This window comes from Hermetia illucens, chromosome 2, assembly GCF_905115235.1.
Source record: "Hermetia illucens chromosome 2, iHerIll2.2.curated.20191125, whole genome shotgun sequence".
NCBI classification, from domain to species: Eukaryota; Metazoa; Arthropoda; class Insecta; order Diptera; family Stratiomyidae; genus Hermetia; species Hermetia illucens.
Genome location: NC_051850.1, coordinates 91553704 through 91572125, shown reverse-complemented (window position 1 = coordinate 91572125; position 18422 = coordinate 91553704). Strand labels below are relative to the sequence as shown.

Genomic DNA, 18422 nt, shown 5'->3' with positions numbered 1-18422 from the left:
GCAATTGGGTGGGAGCAAGATCGGCGATGACCTGATCAAGTCGCTTTGGCTGCGACGGCTCCCGGAGGGCACCCAGGCGATCCTCGCTTGGGTCTCCGGTTCCTTGGAGGAACTGGCAGCGACGGCCGACCAGGTGCAGGAGGTGTACGTACGCCCAATCATGGTGGCCGTTCAACCACCGTCGGATGAGGTGAGCGACTTGAGGCGCGAGATAGCCAGTGTGGCCGAGATGCGGGCGACGTTGGACGCTCAGCGTTTGGACGCCAGATCGCGAGCTCGCTCACGGTCTGCCACCCGAAAAGGGCGTTCGGGTAGCAGGTCGTCGGGACAGTCCACGGACCGGGGTATTTACTGGTACCACCGCAGATTCGGCGATAAAGCCACCAAGTATACCATCCCTTGCAAATTCACGCCTGCCGCAAAAAACTAGGTCCGCGGGGGGTCCTGGCGACGGCCACCCAGAGCGCAGCACCATGTCGCCTCACAATTTACGACCCTCTCAGCAGGCGCAACTACCTCATCGATACTGGTGCGGAGGTTTCGGTTCTTCCCGTACCTCGGCATTCAGTCCTACCAAGTGCAATTTTGTGAAAAAATCTTGGTCAAGACGGAGGAACTTGAAATCTGTGCTCTTCAAGATACTGGACCAACGGTGTCAAGACCTGTAATATGAGAGTTCTGTGATGAAAAACTCTATTGATTTAACGACCAGAGTGGCAGGTCTATCAAAACCTTTTCATGTCTCTCGCAACTCCTCATCGTTCCTGTCATGGGTACTGTCACGCCAGGCACCCAACGTCCCGCGCCTTACACGCAGCTCTATGCAGATGATGTTTTCTTCTCAACTAAGCTGATGCCCGGCAATTTGTTCAAAACTGGAATGATCGCCTTACGTAGCATGGTTTCCGACTGAATACTGTCAGCGGTAGCAGCCTGCCGAAAACTAAGCAATTCAAGTACTTCGGATCTATGTTCTTAGATATTTTAATATTAAATTAAAATTTATTCTTGTTATGTCGATAGCTAATTGAGGATTTTCAAGGAATGCCAGTGTTATCATCATGTGTGTTACCAAAGTTTTAGCATATATAGTATATCACATATATAGTATAGTATATTGCTTTCTGGGCAGTGCTTGCGACCTTCATACCATCTTTGAATGGATTGAAGGATTTGTTGATATTTCTAATAAATTCATATTGTCAGTTATTAAATCCGATTCAATAAACATTGTTAGTACCATAGTGTAATCTCATCTTGATCAGGTTTTCTGTAAAAATTTTTTCTATTTCCCTGAACCAGTCGGAGAGTTACTGATTTCTTTTAATGTTTTTGAAGCTACCCTTTTTTCTCGCATCTGCAGCGTTGCTTAAGTTCCATAAAAATTTAACTCATCATTAAGTAAAGAACGGATTTCTTCTTTTGGTCTTCTCACAAGAATGTGAAAACGCGGACTTGGTCCCGTTTTGACCAAACTATAATCGTTTTAAGGAATGCTACTTGCTTTCTATGGGCTCTTGTCCATTTTTCTTCCATAGACGTTTTAAAATAGGCAAGTCATTGTTTCAAACTGCTGGAATTATCTGGGGTATCGCAATAATAACAAGTGGTTTCCAGATATTCGAATTTTTGTCAAAGTTAGACACCTACACAATTTTAGACAATAACACATTCGTTCTCAAAGACATCTGCGAGCCACTACTGTCAAACCAGAAGTACCAACCATACTTAAAACAAAGAAAATCCTACTTTATTGCGTTTGAAACAAAATTCGATTATTTTTCCTAATATGGTCTTATTCAAGAAAAATTCGATAACTTTGCCATTCGCAGCTATCCGCAGACAATTTCTACAAAATGTCCCCTAAATATAAAAATGAAATATTTTTTTACAAAACGGCCCCTTTTGAAGTTCTAGGAATAGTATTCAAATCTGTTAAACATTATTTAGATATATCAAGAAACATGGATTCTTACCTAAATGATCAAAATTTAAAATATTTGGTAAGCAACTCAACATTTCACTTTGTTTTAATGTTCACACTGAAAGGGCTGACAACAGAACGTAAACTTCGTAAGAGGGGCAATTTTCAACTACCCCTACAGGTACATGTTACCAAGTTAAGGAACATGGTTGGTATGTTATTGTTATTGAGATTATCCTTTACCTCCGCAATTTATTTTTGAAATTCGACTTTGGGCCGGTTAAATCCTTCAAGTCGACCAATGGGCGACGTCTGATACGGTTTTCATTTCTGTGGTTTTGTTGGATTCCAAGTGTAGGAGCCGTTCTCACAAGTAGCGTTAAGGACCTCTTCCTATTGACATTAATATTTTTGTGCCCCGCTATCCATTTCAACGTTATCCTATTCTGGGCCGCCAGATTTTGGATGTTTTGTTGGTGATACGACGGCTTTTAACTGTCCCACAAGTTTATTGCAGGCATCTCCGTCTGAAAAAAAAACCGTGGCATGCCATCCTAGGGATTGTGACATTTTGTGTATTAATTTACTTCATATATACCATTTCCAGTCGCGTTTTTTGTTTGAGATCTATCAGTGTACCACAAAATCTGGGTCTTTAGATGGTTACCACACCAATGGTTCCAGTACTCTCTAACATTCGACTTTAGAAGTATTTGGCTGACATAAAACCATATTTATCTCTATGGTTTGTGATTACATAGGCATTTTCAGCCCTCACATACCACTCAACTGAAGCCTGTACGTTGCAAGCCTCTTCTTGTATCAGGAAGTTCAAGGGTGTCTTCCTCATGACACCACCACCAGGAATAGGGGAGTCTTTGGAACGAGGACAGTTTCTCGATGATTCGCCTCTATTGCATCCTTCGTTATCATCCTAGTACTCCATTGAGGAAAAATGAGGTCGTACTCCAACTTAGAACAAAAGGGGACCTCGACTTGACATCCTTGACTAAATACTTTGTTGCAGATTTGTTGCCCACATGGTTGATATCAAACTAGGTAATCTAAATCGGAACAAAATCAAGAAAAAAATCGGTTATGGTACGAATCATGTTTTTATTTTACACCAATCAAACGTTGTGTAGTGTCCTACGAAGTAAAGTAACCGAAATCTTTTAATAGACACGATTGGATAAATGGTGGTGACATCAAAAGTAGAGGAGAGGTAACGATTGCATTGACTCACGCCTATTCCCCTGGATTCGCCTCTATATATGTATACAGAAACTCCAACCCGTCTGCTTCCACTGGCGCTTATTTGATCATATTCACACTTTTCTATTCTAATCAAAATCACAAGTTAATTGTGTATTCACAGATTTGTCTTCACTATTTTAAGATATTCAATAAAATAAAAGAGAAATGATAATAACAAAATATTAACAACAAAGAACTATTCACTGAAGTTCGATTCCCAGATCGCTGGGAACTCATTTCACAGCAACGCGTTTCTGTCTTTGTGATATAAATATGACTACCGACACTACGGCCACAATTATCCCTGCGATGAATAGAGTGTAGTGGACAATGTCCAGAACAGCCAACGTGTTGATGAGGCTCTTCTTCAGGACGTTGACCATTTCCTGGTTGAGAGCGATGCCCTGTAAAAAATGAAAGGTTTAGTGCCTGATTTGCATTGGAGACGAGGGACAGTTACCTCTTCCACCCAAATAGTGGGAACCAACGATGTCGTCAGGTTTTCAGTGAGTGTAATTTGGTTGATTGGCTTCAGAAACATATTGAACTGCACTCGCTTGCCGCCTTGCAGAGGTGTCCCGGTGAGCTGCAAGAAAATGATAAATTCAGTAATGCATCGGATTATGTGAAACAAAGTTTCATATGCATACATGTATATGAATTATATACCATATCCTGAAATTATTTTGATAAGTTCTAAGTGGTAGATGTGAATATTTTTTGGAGAAATGAGTAAGTACAGGGTGCGGCAGCATAACTTCCTTTTTTAAAATGCGCGCCACTCAGTTAGTTGATATCATAGCGGAGCGCTAGTTGTCTCGTTCAAGAGGGGATACTGTAAAGTTTTGTCCCGACACGGTTCAGTCGCCATCATGCGTTGGAATAGTGAGGAGCGTGCCTTTACCGTTGAGGTTTACTTTTCAAGCGGATGTTCGGTTATTGCAATACAGCGTGCATTTCGTAATCGCTTTAATTTAGCCCCGTTGGCGCCCGTCCCAGACTGGAAATCAATTGTTAGATGGGTCACTACATTCAGACAAACTGCAAGTGCGACAAACGGAAGAACTGGAGTCCCTCGGCCCGTTAGATCACCTGAGAACATTGAAGCAGTGAGAGCGTCAATGTTGCGATCGCCACGGCGTTCTGCGCGCAAACACACATCTGCCCTTGGACTATCCGATCATTCTGTGAGAAGAATTCTTCGTGATGATCTTCATTTTCATCCTTATAAGATGGCGATAGTGCAGGAACTTTCAGAACGTGACTTCAATTCTCGGATGAACGCGTGTAAGCTTCTTCTTGATGTCGTTCCCGAGGGTGCTATTGTTTTTTTTTAGCAATGAAGCCCATTTTCATTTGTATGGGTCGGTTAACAAACAAAACATGCACTACTGGGCTGACACCAACCCTCGAGAATTGCATCAAAAGCCTTTGCATTTACCCAAAGTCACAGTGTGGTGTGCAATTTCCTCAGCTGGAATTATTGGTCCCTGGTTTTTTGAGGAAAATGAGGTTACAGTGACAGTGAATTCGGACCGGTATGTAAACATGCTACAGATTTTTTTTTTCCCACGGCTAGAAAATTTGGATTTGGGGGACACTTGGTTCCAACAAGACGGTGCAACAGCACACACTTCAAGAGCATCGATGGCTGTTTTGAGGTAACTCTTTCCAGAGCGCCTTATCTCAATTAGAGGCGATTTGGAATGGCCGGCACGCTCTCCCGATCTGTTTCCTTGTGATATTTTTCTATGGGGTTTTTTGAAATCCCGTGTTTATGTGAACCATTCACGAACCCTACAAGATTTGAAGACCAACATCCAGAAAGAAATTGCCAACATAACACCTGCTATGCTAACAAGAGTCATGACAAACGCCAGAAACCGGTTTACGCAATGTATGGAGAATGGGGGACGTCACCTAATAGATTTGATCTCCAAAACAATGTAAATAAAAACTTTAAACATGTACCTACATTATAAAAAATAAATAAATATTTTCCGATGCATACAATAGTTTTTATTGAGTTTTGAAAAAAGGAAGTTATGCTGCCGCACCCTGTATAACAAAATATGAGCGTAAAAAGATTAGGAAAATTTCAAAATGGGAAAGCATTAATTATAATAATAATAACGGTTGTGAAAGGAGGAGGGATGGATAGCTGCAGTCTGAATGACTGTACGCCACCGCAGCGTCTCAGGGGGTAGGTGAGAAAAGTGCAGGAACTTTACAGTCCTGCAGATAACTCACTGAGGAAGCTATCCCCACACTTGGCAGTTAGGTATAAAATGCAAATCCATCTAATCAGAAGAAGGAGAAATTTGAGGTCCGGTACGCATAACTGGCGGGAGTCGTCCGACTTGGTGACTGGGTCGGGCTCCCGTAATGGACAGCACGGCATCGAAAGCGCTAGTCGTGGAGCGGTTTGACGTCTAGCCGCCCCGACGACCAGGAGCATAACTCCGCCTGCTGCAGCTGTTTCGTCAAAATCTGGGGCGACCAGTTCAGCAGGTTCGCGTAGGGAGCGGATTAAGTGGACTGAAGAAACGAACCTCTTCATCATCCGCTCCTACAACGAAATAACGGCGGGGGCGGGTACAACATGTTACCCAGGCTCTATGCATCTCCAGCAACTCCGGGAATTCCATTTCAAAACAATGATGAGATTGCATCTCAGCTGTGTGCAGATATGCCGTTGCTGCAATCACAATCACTTATGTATGCAATTGCGGCTATCAGCGAAAGAGTAATGGGGGTGGACTTTGGGGGTTACCCACCCAGCATGCCGAGCATGCTGAATAGATCATGACATGAATTTTGCGGATGTTACCTAAGAGGAAGTCCGACGAGCTATAAACAGCTCGAAGAACTGGAGGGATGCTATATGAAATTTACCAGCTTGCACAGTCGGTTGGCACATAGTTAAAACAGGTTATGAGTCAGCTGGAGGAATTTCCACCCTTCCTCACTGCGGGGATTACCTACCTTATCTCTAAGAAAAACACAGGTCAGGATCCCGCAGACACAAGGCCGATTACTTGCTTTCCAACCCCCTACAAATTCATAACGTCCATTATTAGTGGAAGGGTTAATGCGCACCTCGAGACCAACAACATTCTGTTCCAGGAGTAGAAGGGCTGTCAATTTGGTTCAAGGGGTTGCAAAGAACAACTCATTATCGACTCGGTAGTTGTAGGACAAGCAACTAGAGGCCAAAGAAAGCTCTTTAGTTGCTATATCGATTATGCCAAGGCTTTTGATAGCGTCCCTCATGCCTGGCTAATCGATCTGTATCGCGTTGATACGAAACTAATAAAGTTTTTGGCGACAGTCATGGAAGGGTGACATACCACCTCCAGGGGAATTTGTTGAGTCCCTTTTGGTTTTGTATGGCACTGAATCCTCTTTCATGGCTACTGAATGACGCAAGAGGGCATCGCTTTGCAATAAAGTATGGTCTATGTGCTAAGTGCGAACACTTGATGTACTTAGATGATGGTCATTTTAGAAGTCTGTTGCGAATAGTAGAAATGTTCAGCCGTGATATTCGGATGAAGTTTGGATTAGACAAGTGTCAAATCAAAGCCATCCGCAAAAGTCATCACGAGCCACATGCCGGACCTCAACGTCCAAGCTATGACCGAGACAGACTTCTACAAGTACTCAGGAATTTTGCAAGGAACCCAGGTTCGAGTTGGTGATCTGAAGGATGCTCTACTGTCAGAATTCCTGCGACGTGTAAAGCTGTTACTGAAACCGCATCTCTCGGGGAAGAATAAAATAAGCGCACTGAATGTATTCACTATCCCTTCACTGGCTTATGCATTCGGAATATTGCCGTCGGCGAAGACCGATCTAGAAAACGTCCAGCGGCGAATACGGACAACTATGTCCAAATCCCGAATGTATCATCCAAAGTCTGCCGTGGAGCCGATGAGCCTGCCTCGTGACATCGGAGGTAGGGGCGTGGTTGACGTGGCGGCACAACATCATCGCCAAGTCGATTCGCTGCGCGCTTATTTTTACAGCTGTAAAAAGCTGTAAGGCAGACTGTGAACTGACTCCACTTAACTTGAAGGATCGATCTTTCAATCCTCTGAGTGGGATGAAGTCGGACCAGGAGCGGATCGATGAATGGAAGTCGAAGGCAATGCACGGTAAACACGTGAATTGTCTTTGGCAGCCATTTGTCGAACAGATGGCTGCTGGGGAACCACCGAGCTTATAAAAAGCTCATCGTGAAAGAACGGGTGGAGAACGACCAGTGCAGAATGTGTGGCTTGGCGTTAGAGACGTTGCACCATCTCATTTCTGGCTGTACCACCAGTGGATTTGAACTGCGACTTTCCGCTACCACAGCCTAGCGTTCTAACCACTTGAGCCATCCGGACACAGATTGTTATGACAGAGAAAATTTAAAATCTGCAATCTGCGGCTTCATGAGATATTCAGCAGATATGTCCAAATAAGAGGGTTTGTAATGCATGTGAAAGTTAGGATACCTAAAAGAGCATAATAATAGTGTCTCTGGAAATTGTACCATGTCCTAGAAGACCTATTTTTCCACTTTAATGGTTATAGTGTATATATTAACTGAGTTAACCAAGCCTATAACCAACACGAATTTGAGGATGTTCCCTACTTCCATGCGTTTTAGCTTGGTATCTAGTGTGATGTTCTTTAATCCATTCGAAAATTGACTGATAGTGGTGGTCTCCTAATCCACGATGGAGGTTTTGTAGGCGCCTGAAGCGAGCAGCTAGGATAGCAGCGGCTCATCATCCAGAGCAACAGGGGAGGCGAGGAGCGAGCAGCAGAATAGCTGTTGTTTGCTTATCAGTGCAGTGAAAGCTCTATCGCACTGGTTTGAGTTGGTGAAGCTACCCTCTAGTTCAGAGAAGCAAAAATACGTGCCGTGGCTCAGGTGGAAATAGACGATTTATTTACTGGTGTTCTTGCTTAAACACATTTCTAAAGTGTTTACTAAGCAAAATTCTTACTTTGCTAAAGTTTGTTCTTTTTACCTAAACTACTGGGTCGGTATCTTTTTCAAGTGCATATTGTACAATCACAACCGATAACAGCTACGATGATGAAATCCGCGCACGGTTGTTGGCAGTCAACAGTGCCTATTTCAGTTTAGAAAGACTATTCCACGCGGGATATCTCACCATAGGGTCAAAGCTTTTACTGTACAAGACAATGATCTTGTCAGTTCTCATATATTCATCGGATGTTTGGGTTCTTTGCTTGACAAATTGCGAACGCTTGGCCGCGAATCCTTCGAAGAATTTTTGACCCCCTACACATGCAGGTGACGATTCTGTCGCCTGCACAATGACGAAATTTATGAGCGATACCTTTAACGTCAGGTTGTGGATAAAATCCGGCTCAATGGATGGATGTGGGTGAATCACTTAATTCGTATGGATTAGGATGATCCAGGCCGAAAAGTCTATAAGGACAATATCTATGATAGAAAAAGAAGACTAATCAGATTTTGTCTGAGATGGAACGATGGCGTAGCTTCTAGGGATATCGAATTGGTGGACCTCGGTGCAAAACCGGGATGTCGGAGTTCCTTATTAAGGCAGGCTTAGACCGGATACCGGTTGTTGCGTCGTTGATGATGATTCATATTCCATACTCCGTCGTATGTTGATGCTACATTGTGCATTATTGTATACACTGCGCTGGGTTGTGTTATTCCACGTATCACGGTACTAGTATCAAATATTCTCCTCGGTCAATTAACCTACTTTGTACAAGCCCTGGACACTGTCCCTGAACATGTATGGAGGTTTCATTACTCGCTTCACAAAATCTGCAAATAGTGTCCACAATTACCTTAGTTTCTCCTGGTGGTAATTTAGCCTGCAATAGACCGGGAGTATTGCTACTAAGATGGAAACTCTGGACTGTCCCATTCATGGATAGTTTGCCTAGTATATTTGCCTCAGCCGTTCCTCTGCATTTCTTTGCGGCTCCACCAATGGAACCTTTATGCTCATCCGCTGCCTCATTGCCTTCTGTACAGTATATTAAGGCATTCCCATGCCAGTTTTGAGTTCACCTGGTTAGACCTGAGTGCCTTGATGGCCCTTTGGCTGTCGATCAGCTTCTTTCGAAGATAAAGGAGGCACATTTTTTTTTGTGGCCAATAGTTCGACGTGAAACTTGTGTGCTTACTCCTCTGTTGGGAGAGATCCGTCAGTGTGTCAGGTAACCATACTGGTTTGAGCCGTATGTTACTGCTACGCTCTCCTAGTTTGTCCTGTTACTCAATCGTGTTTCAAATTTCTTGTTGAAATGAAACTTCCTCTTTCTTCCCTGATATCATTAATCCGGAATACTGCCTAGAAAGAATGTCAATCTTCTTCGATTATGATACCTTTGGACATTCTGCAGAGTGCCTTTTTTGCCTGCATCTGTATATGAAGACGAAGAGGAGGAGGACATCTAGGGATGTCATCGGGCACGTCCTCGTTGCCCCAGTGATACCCACATATGCCAGGTTTAGCAGTTTGTGCAACTTCCTGGCTGCTGTGCTCAATTCGGCTCAATCTACCCAGATCTACCTCTTATCATCGGCACTAAAAAACTACTACGGTGTAGATAGCTCTGTTAAGAGCCGTGCTCTGTAATTAACCAGGAGGGTTAATTATTTATTATATTGACAACTTTTCACCTATAGTGCCTTATGTCTAATAGGTCATGTCATTTGTCATTGAATCCATATTCTACTTTTTTACAGACGATTTGTGCCCATGTATCAAGTCTACCATCACATTTACTGCGTCTTATCAGCGTAAGCAAATTTCCCTTCTTCTCCTCTTCCCTTTCAATGGGCCGCTCCGAAGACTCCACTCCACGGCTGGACGCTGTTACCGCATGCAGTTGCTTGCCATAATTGCACTTAATTCTCATTACTTTCCTAACCTTAGATATAATTTTGATAGTGTGTTGTGTAGGTGCCCTTTTAACTTACCCATGATTTCGTTGCACCAATAGTTAAGTTCTGTTTCTTTATTGCCTATTCACTAGATCACAAAAGCTCCTCATGACCCATTTAAGGTTTTTATGATGTGTGAAAACATTTCATTGCAGTGGAGGGTTAGAGTCCTTAGAACAGGTTCTTATGTTTGATTAGTTTTTTCTAGCTTTCTGATCATTGATATCATTGAAAGTAAAGTGTTTTTTAATCCGCCAAGGCAGTCCATGCGCCAAAGTTCCACTGGAAAAAGTAAGGCTCGATATTGACTTTTTATCATTTGACTCCCCTGCCGTTTACAAAAGTGGGGATATCAAGTGGTTTCAGTGAATTTAGTAGCATTTAAATTCTACGATTAGTCATTTTATTGCCCTCTGTTTTACATGTACCCCAAGTAGGGTTATTCAGGTTTTTCTAACTTTGTAAGCTCACTAGTAGTGACAACGTTTGTACTTATTTTGTAAGCTTCATCAACAGCCCTTCTACATCAGGTACACCTTATGTTGCTCAGTGGGGCAGTGAAACAGGGTTTGGTGACTTTCTGTGCTACCTATATATGTTCTTTTGAATAGTGCATACCTCTTTAGGACTCCATAATTCTGTTAGCTTTTTGTCGGTGATTGTCCGAGTTAGCAAGCAGTTAGTCTTGAATGCAGGAAATATGGTTGCCAAGAACTTTTGCACATTGCCCCATAGATCAACTTCTCCATCATTCCCTGTTGTAAATCTAGCTTTATGTCTGTGTTGATGATTTTCCTTCTAATCTTCCCATGTTTGCTTCTTGACAGTTACAAAGCAGTGATTTTATGGTCATAGAGTGACATTTGAGGGGACTCCTTCTTTTCTAGTTAGCATGATAAGCACTGCGGTCTAGGAACTTAGACGATCGGGAGTTTGACTATATATGTTACTTCTGTTTTTAAGGTTTCGTTTTGCACTTTTCTCAGAAACGGCTATACTGATTGACACGGAATCTTGTGATATCCTTCTACGTTGAGATTTAGGGAGGGGGGGGGGGTTCCCATACATGCAAAAGGGGGGTGTAACATTTTTTTTTACCGAATATAGTCATGTTGGGTATTAAATGGAAGGTCTCGATTAGGCTGGTTTTAGTTTTGAGATTTGTTAGAAAGGCGTGGAGTGAAAGGGGTGGAAAGTGATGATTTCTTTAACGGACCCTTTCTTAGAAACTACCCAACCGAAAAATCTGAAAGAAAAACATGAAGCTGCCTCTACATCGTGTCTAGGCCTTAAAATACTCTCCATATCGATATCTGCTCAAATTAAGTTAATAAAAAAAAACCCCTTAAGTTTATCCCAGACTTATGAAAGCTTGTAGTAGTACAGAATATAATAGCATGTTATCCCCAAGTTTGATCGAAATGATACTATCACTAACAAAGTTACAGTAGCTCAAAGTTGATTTTACCGTGTAAATTTACTGCAACTAAATATCAATATTACACTGAAATGAGTAGTGTGACATGGTAAATGCATGTACATAATGAGGTACATACAAATGGGAAGTTCTGCACTCAAATATACTCACAGAAAAAGTAAACAAAACCTTTCATACCTGAAGCACCGAGCTTCCGGTTTCCCGACTTGTTTAGTCTGGTGGGCCTCCGGAAATTCTTATGAAGTGCAAATTTTGGAAAAACTGAGTGCATGGTGTCTTACAAGAAAATTAACCACCGTTTATGAAAAATTGTGGAGGAGAAAGAAAATTGGTGTGACTTTGAAAAAGCAGAATATGTTAACAAATAACATTAACCTTTATTAAAACCGGTTGGAATCGAGTTTTACCAATTACAACTGATTAATCTTTTTCTATGTAAGCCAATGAATAGAAAAAATCCGTATTTTAAAAAGAAAAGATATTCAATGGACGCCATGAAGCTGCGAGAGTAGCTACGAAGAGCTGAAAACTCGTTCACGCTTGTACTCACTCTATTTTACACTATTTCTTTCATTTTTGTGGGTGTAAGGAGTTGAAAAATGCAAAAAAAAGATGGACTTTTCTAATAAACATAAATTAGTACTTTAAATATTGTAAAATGAATGTGTTAAATTTGCTGGCAAACCTCGTTAAGTTACCATACAATGTAGGCTGCCATCATTATCGCATCAAGGGATATGCTCTGGTGGGGCAGAAGCCTAACCAGAATGAGAACGGAGATCCGAAAACTCTTCAACCAGACAGAGGTACAAAAAGGCATTGACGACGTATGGTTACCTGATTAGGGAAGCATAATGGAACAGTTTCAGGGAATTCTGTGGAGAATCACACAAACAAATCATTGAAAGCTATAGTCAAAGACAGGGCAATATCTAGTAGTAGTTTTTATACCGAAAGCGGGCAAAAAGGATCCTTTTTACCCCAAATTTTTCAGACCAGTCTACCTGTCATCGTTTCTTTCTTCTAGGGTTGACTCCTCCCCTCTTCATAGAATTGCAGGTAACAAATGCTCAGTAGTATCAACGAGACGGGGAGCTGCCTAAATCGAAGGAATTTTGGTATTCTTTCTAGGCGGTATCTCTAACTACTGATAAAAAATAACAACGAGGTTTCATTTCGATAAGAAGTGTTAAACACATTGGAGCAACAGAACAAACCGGGAGAGCGCGGCAGCAACTGATTATTAGGTAAACTGACGGATCCCTCACAGCAAAGGCAACGAACCCCGAGGTCATTGTTCCAAGGAAAATGTACTTTGAAACAATGGGTAAGCACACTAGCATATTTCATGCGGAAATATACGCCATAGATAGATATGTTCTCTTCAACCTCAAGAACATTGCTATTAATAGCAAGCAGGTATTAAGGCACTTGGGTCCAGCGATGAATTCCAAACTGGTATCGGAGGCTGAACATGCTCGGGCTGCTCAATATGGTGTATATAGTCTGGGTTCCAGGCCACATTGGGCAATTAGGATGTGGATAAGCTGACGAGCATAGGAGTAGGCACACTGCTGCGGAATCAGAAATTGATTCATGGCAAATTATTTCCTTTTTTCAGTTTTTCAGTTAATTCTAAAATCGATTCATTTTATTTCTTGGACTTGATTTAATCGGTAATTTCTGCATTCTTCTTCTTAAATAATGCTCAACTCCTGCGTGGAGCGGATATTAACACAAGTAGACTATAAAATAAGAGTATAAGTACATATAAAAGGGGCTTGAAAAATTAAGTTAAAATTTGCATTATTTTTATATAGATACCATAAACTGTGAGAGACATATGAGACATATCGTATCAACCAAATCTGCTATCTATTCCTAGTAATGTATTTCCCCTTCACTGTTTTACGCCACGTAGTTCTAGGGCGGCCCACTCGTTGGTCATCCTGGCATGGTGGGTCCCATTACATGATATAGCCCGCAATGGAGTTGTTGTTCTTCCTTAATATGCGATTTATCTCCTGCCACTTCTACCTTCTAATCAATACGTCCACGGGTATCTTGCAGATATGCCTATAAAGTTCTTCGTTTGTGATTGTCTCAGGCCAGAGTATCCTGATGACGATGGAGACATGAATTGATAAAAGCTTGAAGCTTCAGACTAACAGTGGTGGTAATTTTTCATGTAGTAGCGGCGTAGTCTCAATTTAGCTACTTAAAAATGGACTAATCGTGCATAAAATTAAACTACAGTGCAATCCCAATGATTCTTACATTAATTATTCGTGTTTCCGACTAACTCGTACCGGACCCCAGAGTTAATTTTCTCTATTAAGCACTCCTGATAATTGGTAATCCCGATGTTTTGTACCAAATCGTAAGTCCCTTTACCATACCAATTATTGGGATTCTACTGTAGAACCACACTACCTGAAACCTTCCGGCTTAAAAGGCTTGGGTCCGGTTTATAACTTGCTAATTTTTAGATTAGATTTTGGCCTTAAGGGGGTCATTCCGTGTGTCGGATACGCGAAATCGAATTTTTTTTTTGGCATCAATTGTTTCTAGATATAGTGTAGAATATATGGGCAGAGTGATTCTTGGATATTCGGAGTCGTTCGGAAATTATAGTATTAAACACGTGAAAAGTCACATGCCAGATTTATTACGGCGATCGTTATTTATCGGTCCGAATGACGTTCGAATGATTTCGCAAAAAGGACAAGAATTGAAGCCAAGGCCGTACATGTGTTTCTTCAAGAAACCTAAGGTTTCTGGACTAGGTATAGCAGTTAAGGTTTTATGGCTAAAAATGCGTTTTTCTCGAAACCGCATGTTGAAAATCGGCTGCCACCATAGTTCAAAATCTATTTAACGAAATTCTTTGAAATTTTCACGACTTATTCAGAACATATTTCTACGGTCCGCAAACTAGGATAATTGCGATTCATTCAGTAGGTTTTTTTTATTCATTGAAGAAGCCGTAAAAAAACACCAAAATTCAAAAAAAAAAGTTTAACACGGCGCCAAAGATTTCTAATAATCCTAGTTTGCGGACTATCTGTACTTTAAAATGCCGTTTACTTTTTTCGCTAAGATGATCGCAGCGCCCTCTAGCGTGGCAGCGGAAAAAACCTTGTTTTGAGATGGGTGTATAAATTGCTCCGTATTTTAATAACGCACTATGTGATCGGGCTGGAAAAATTACTATGCACGCTCAAGATGTTAATGAATCTGTGGTGAAAAATTTGTATTTGCATCTCTATCCAGTGCTTCAAAAAAAAAAAATCTAAAAAAAACAAAAAAAAAAACGCCTTCACACGGGATGACCCCCTTAAAAATACAGAAAAGGGTATAGAAAGGTTTTACTGTTAACTTAAGTTATTACTGCTTACTATTCACATTTACGGCATTTACATTCTATATTATTATTTGATTTCATTTCCATTTCTTGGCTAGGCTGGCAGGTTCAATTCAATCATTCTTTGTGTAGAGTTTGCAACGATTCTTCGAAAATCTGGATGTACAACACATTGGATTTTTCGCCCAAACCACATGTGATAATTGGATGCGCAATTCTTTGAAGTGGAGCTAACTTTCTGGGTATGCCTATTTTAACACTTCAGTTTGAAACATTAACGACCAACGTGTAATAAGCAAATGCCTTATATATATACAATATATATTTCTAAAAGCGCTTTTGTCTGCAATCATCTCGTTAAAGACAATTGAAATCGTATCGTCCAAATTTAGGCCTTGTACTTTCTCGTTCTCTTTTTTTTCAGAATGAATGATTTGGTGAATTCCACAAGCTGTAAATCATGAACAACTGCCTTGCCTCGGGTCATCGGTCAGGCGGAGTTAATAATTAAATGAGAACTGCATTTGTTTCGTGCCACACAATTCCACATTACTAATAATCCTCATGTAATGGTTACATTGCAAAATTTTCAGAATTTCGTTGAATTTTTCCCACTTTGGATAGTATTTTTAGACGATCGCACCTATTTTGACCATGGTAGATGATGATTTCCAAAGACCACAAATTCTATCCTGGCTTCCGGAAATTTCCACTTCCTGCCTTTTTCCTATGGGTTATAGACAAAAAAGGTTATCTTTGTCTATAGAAGTGGTCCCAATGGCTCTCAGTATATAGCGAACCATTTTCTCTTTATTCTTGCCTAAAATTAGGATCAGTATATGGATAGCTCAAGTGGTTAGAGCGCTGGGCTGTCGTAGCGGAACGTCACGATTCAAATCTCACTGGTGGCAGAGGGGTTTGTAATCGTGACTGGATGATGGATACCGATCGACTCAGCTGTGAATGAGTACCTGAGTCAAATTAGCGTAATTATGTCGACCTCCTACAGGGTACTGTAATCCTGTAGTGTACCGTTACGGTCTTGAATGAAGTGCTCTAACACACTTCAAGGCCCTGATGCAATATGGATTGTTGCGCTAACGATTATCATTGTAAATTTAGGATCGACGGTTCGGGATCAAAGTTGGGGAAAGCTTGCGACAATTTTAATGATAAGAATCACATTCGATTATCATTAATTTTCTATCTGCCTTAAGGAAGTAGCAAAAGAGTCGAGGGAACGACTAATATTTTGGGCTAGAGGAGCAGGGAAAGATGAGAAACATTCATAAGAATTGACTTTGCAATAAAAGAGCGGCTCGACTAAGGAGCCTCTAAAGGAATCATCGCGTCGATGGTCATGTTTCCGCTTTGCATGATCCACATATGCTGGCAGAGTATGTTATTTTGGTTTTTCAAGTTCAACACGCTTTAGTAATTCGGTCGTTGTTTGGCTATAAGAAAGGCTCTAGAAGATTATTTTTCATAGAAAACCTGAATAAGAGAATGCACATGATTACAGTTCAATGTATTCATATCAAACAATTCTCTCTACTGCCTGATGACGGGGGATAGTAACTCTCTGGCAGACTCTAAATCCGTGTTACTCCACTGAATTACACCGGAAGTAGGCGTATGGCAAAGGCTGGTTTTCTTCTTTCACATTCGCGTTGACGAGCAGAACTCACTTGCCAATATTGGTCTGAACATCAAAGTCGACGGGAAAGGACCAAAATTCCGGCCGAAACAACGATGACTTGATACGTTAGCTAGTAATTGGAGTTTCGCGTCCCTATTCAAACCAGACCAATCATTGAGCAAAGTGGTGCAACGAATGAATACAAGCCGACCCTGCTCCTGAACGAGACAAAGACTGAAGTAGAAGAAGAATATATCATACATTAAATTGCTCAATCTAAATTTCGACGAATGCCAAGTCAAACATGGCGGACTTGGTTTTCGTTTTCTTTCACACAAAATATGGAATTGCGGATTTAAGGGCGGGCTTAAAAAGTTGCCTTGTTGGATTCAACGCCTGATTAGTTGGACGAGAAGTACTAAATTCAGATTGATTTCATTCATGCTTGTACATAGTAGCCACGAATGAGGTGTAGTGTCACAAGTTGACTTATAATCTTGTAAGCTATCCAGATATTTTGGCGTTAGTGGATAGCCTGCTTCACAGCTACCATATTGATTGCAAACTATTCTTTGCAACCTTCTGGGGCCTTTTGAGTATCCTTTTTGTTTCCCAGCTATGAATTTATGAACGTTAAGATGTTTTGTGGTGTTGACAAGTAATTGGTTGATTTTTCGAAGGGTAGCAAATACCTCGTTCTTTGAGAATGCCGCCTGGTCTAGATTTTTACAAAATAAAATAAAAAGTACTGTCTGCTCTTCGTTAGAAGCTCTTTTAACATTTGCTGATGCGATTATGCAGTGATTATGTGGTTGGTTGTTGAAGTAAATCTTAATTTTGAGATGTAGTGTACGCGACTTGGCAGCTTCCACATCATTTCGTTTGCCTTGTTCTGTGACGAGCTGACGAGAGATTCATTTCTTTGTATGCGGCATATTTATTTTTTCTTCCAACTAACTTTCTCCAAAACCACCATTATCCCCTTTCCAATTCTCTATTTTCCATCCCGACTGATCATTTTTATTTTCTTTTTGACAATTAACGCCCTCCAAAGCCTTAAAATCCATTTAAATGTTTTCAATTTTAATATATTAGCATCTTTCTAATATTCCAGCGGCCATTAACCATTGGTAAGGTTTTGTGTGAAACAAAAGGAAGTATGCTCGATCGTCGTTGTTTCAGCTGATGAGGAATTTGGGTTCAAGATGAACCGGCGAGCCAGCTGACTCGAAGTTGGTGGTTAGTGTTTTTTGTGAGTTCCGAATTTTCAGAAGGAACAATTCGGGAAACCGTAAACTGGATGCTTCAGGTATTAAAGGTTTTGTGTATTTTTTAGTACGTAGCACGTAATATATCCATATATGTGAGAGTATCCACTTTCGAGTGATATTGACATTCATAATCTTCAATTTTCAAAAAAGCAACAATATTGACATATTATAACTTTGTTAGTAATAGTGCGAATTCCACCAAACTTGGTAGGATCATGCTCTACATTTTAGCCTACATCACTGCATTTCGTGGTGCTAGGATGAACTTTCCAGCCAATTATAAAAAATTATAGTAATATATTATTATTAACTTTATTTGAAGAGACATCGGTATGGAAGGTATTTCGGAGCCCAGGCACCATATTTTTTTTTACATTTTTGGTTGGGTAGTTTCTAAGAATGCCCCCCCCCCCCTTAAATAAATGATCAGTTTCAATCCCCGCACTCGCTACCTTTCCCACAAATGTCAAAACTAAGGCTGGCTTCGGAAAGTACTAATCGAGACCTTTCATTTGATAGCCCACATGACTATATTTTATGAAAAAAAAATTTTACACCCCCCTTTTGCATATATGGG

The 18422-nt window shown here is 41.0% G+C and overlaps 1 protein-coding gene across 1 annotated transcript in view; it reads right to left on the bottom strand.

Annotated features, from left to right (window-relative positions):
* Window positions 1-3031: 3031 nt before the first annotated feature.
* The window catches only part of LOC119648162 (sensory neuron membrane protein 2), a 208885-nt gene continuing 193494 nt past the window's right edge, over window positions 3032-18422 (bottom strand). Inside the window, 2 exon segments of the mRNA XM_038049738.1 lie at window positions 3032-3585; window positions 3642-3767. Coding sequence (XP_037905666.1) covers window positions 3415-3585; window positions 3642-3767 — 297 coding nt within the window. The 3' untranslated portion in view covers window positions 3032-3414.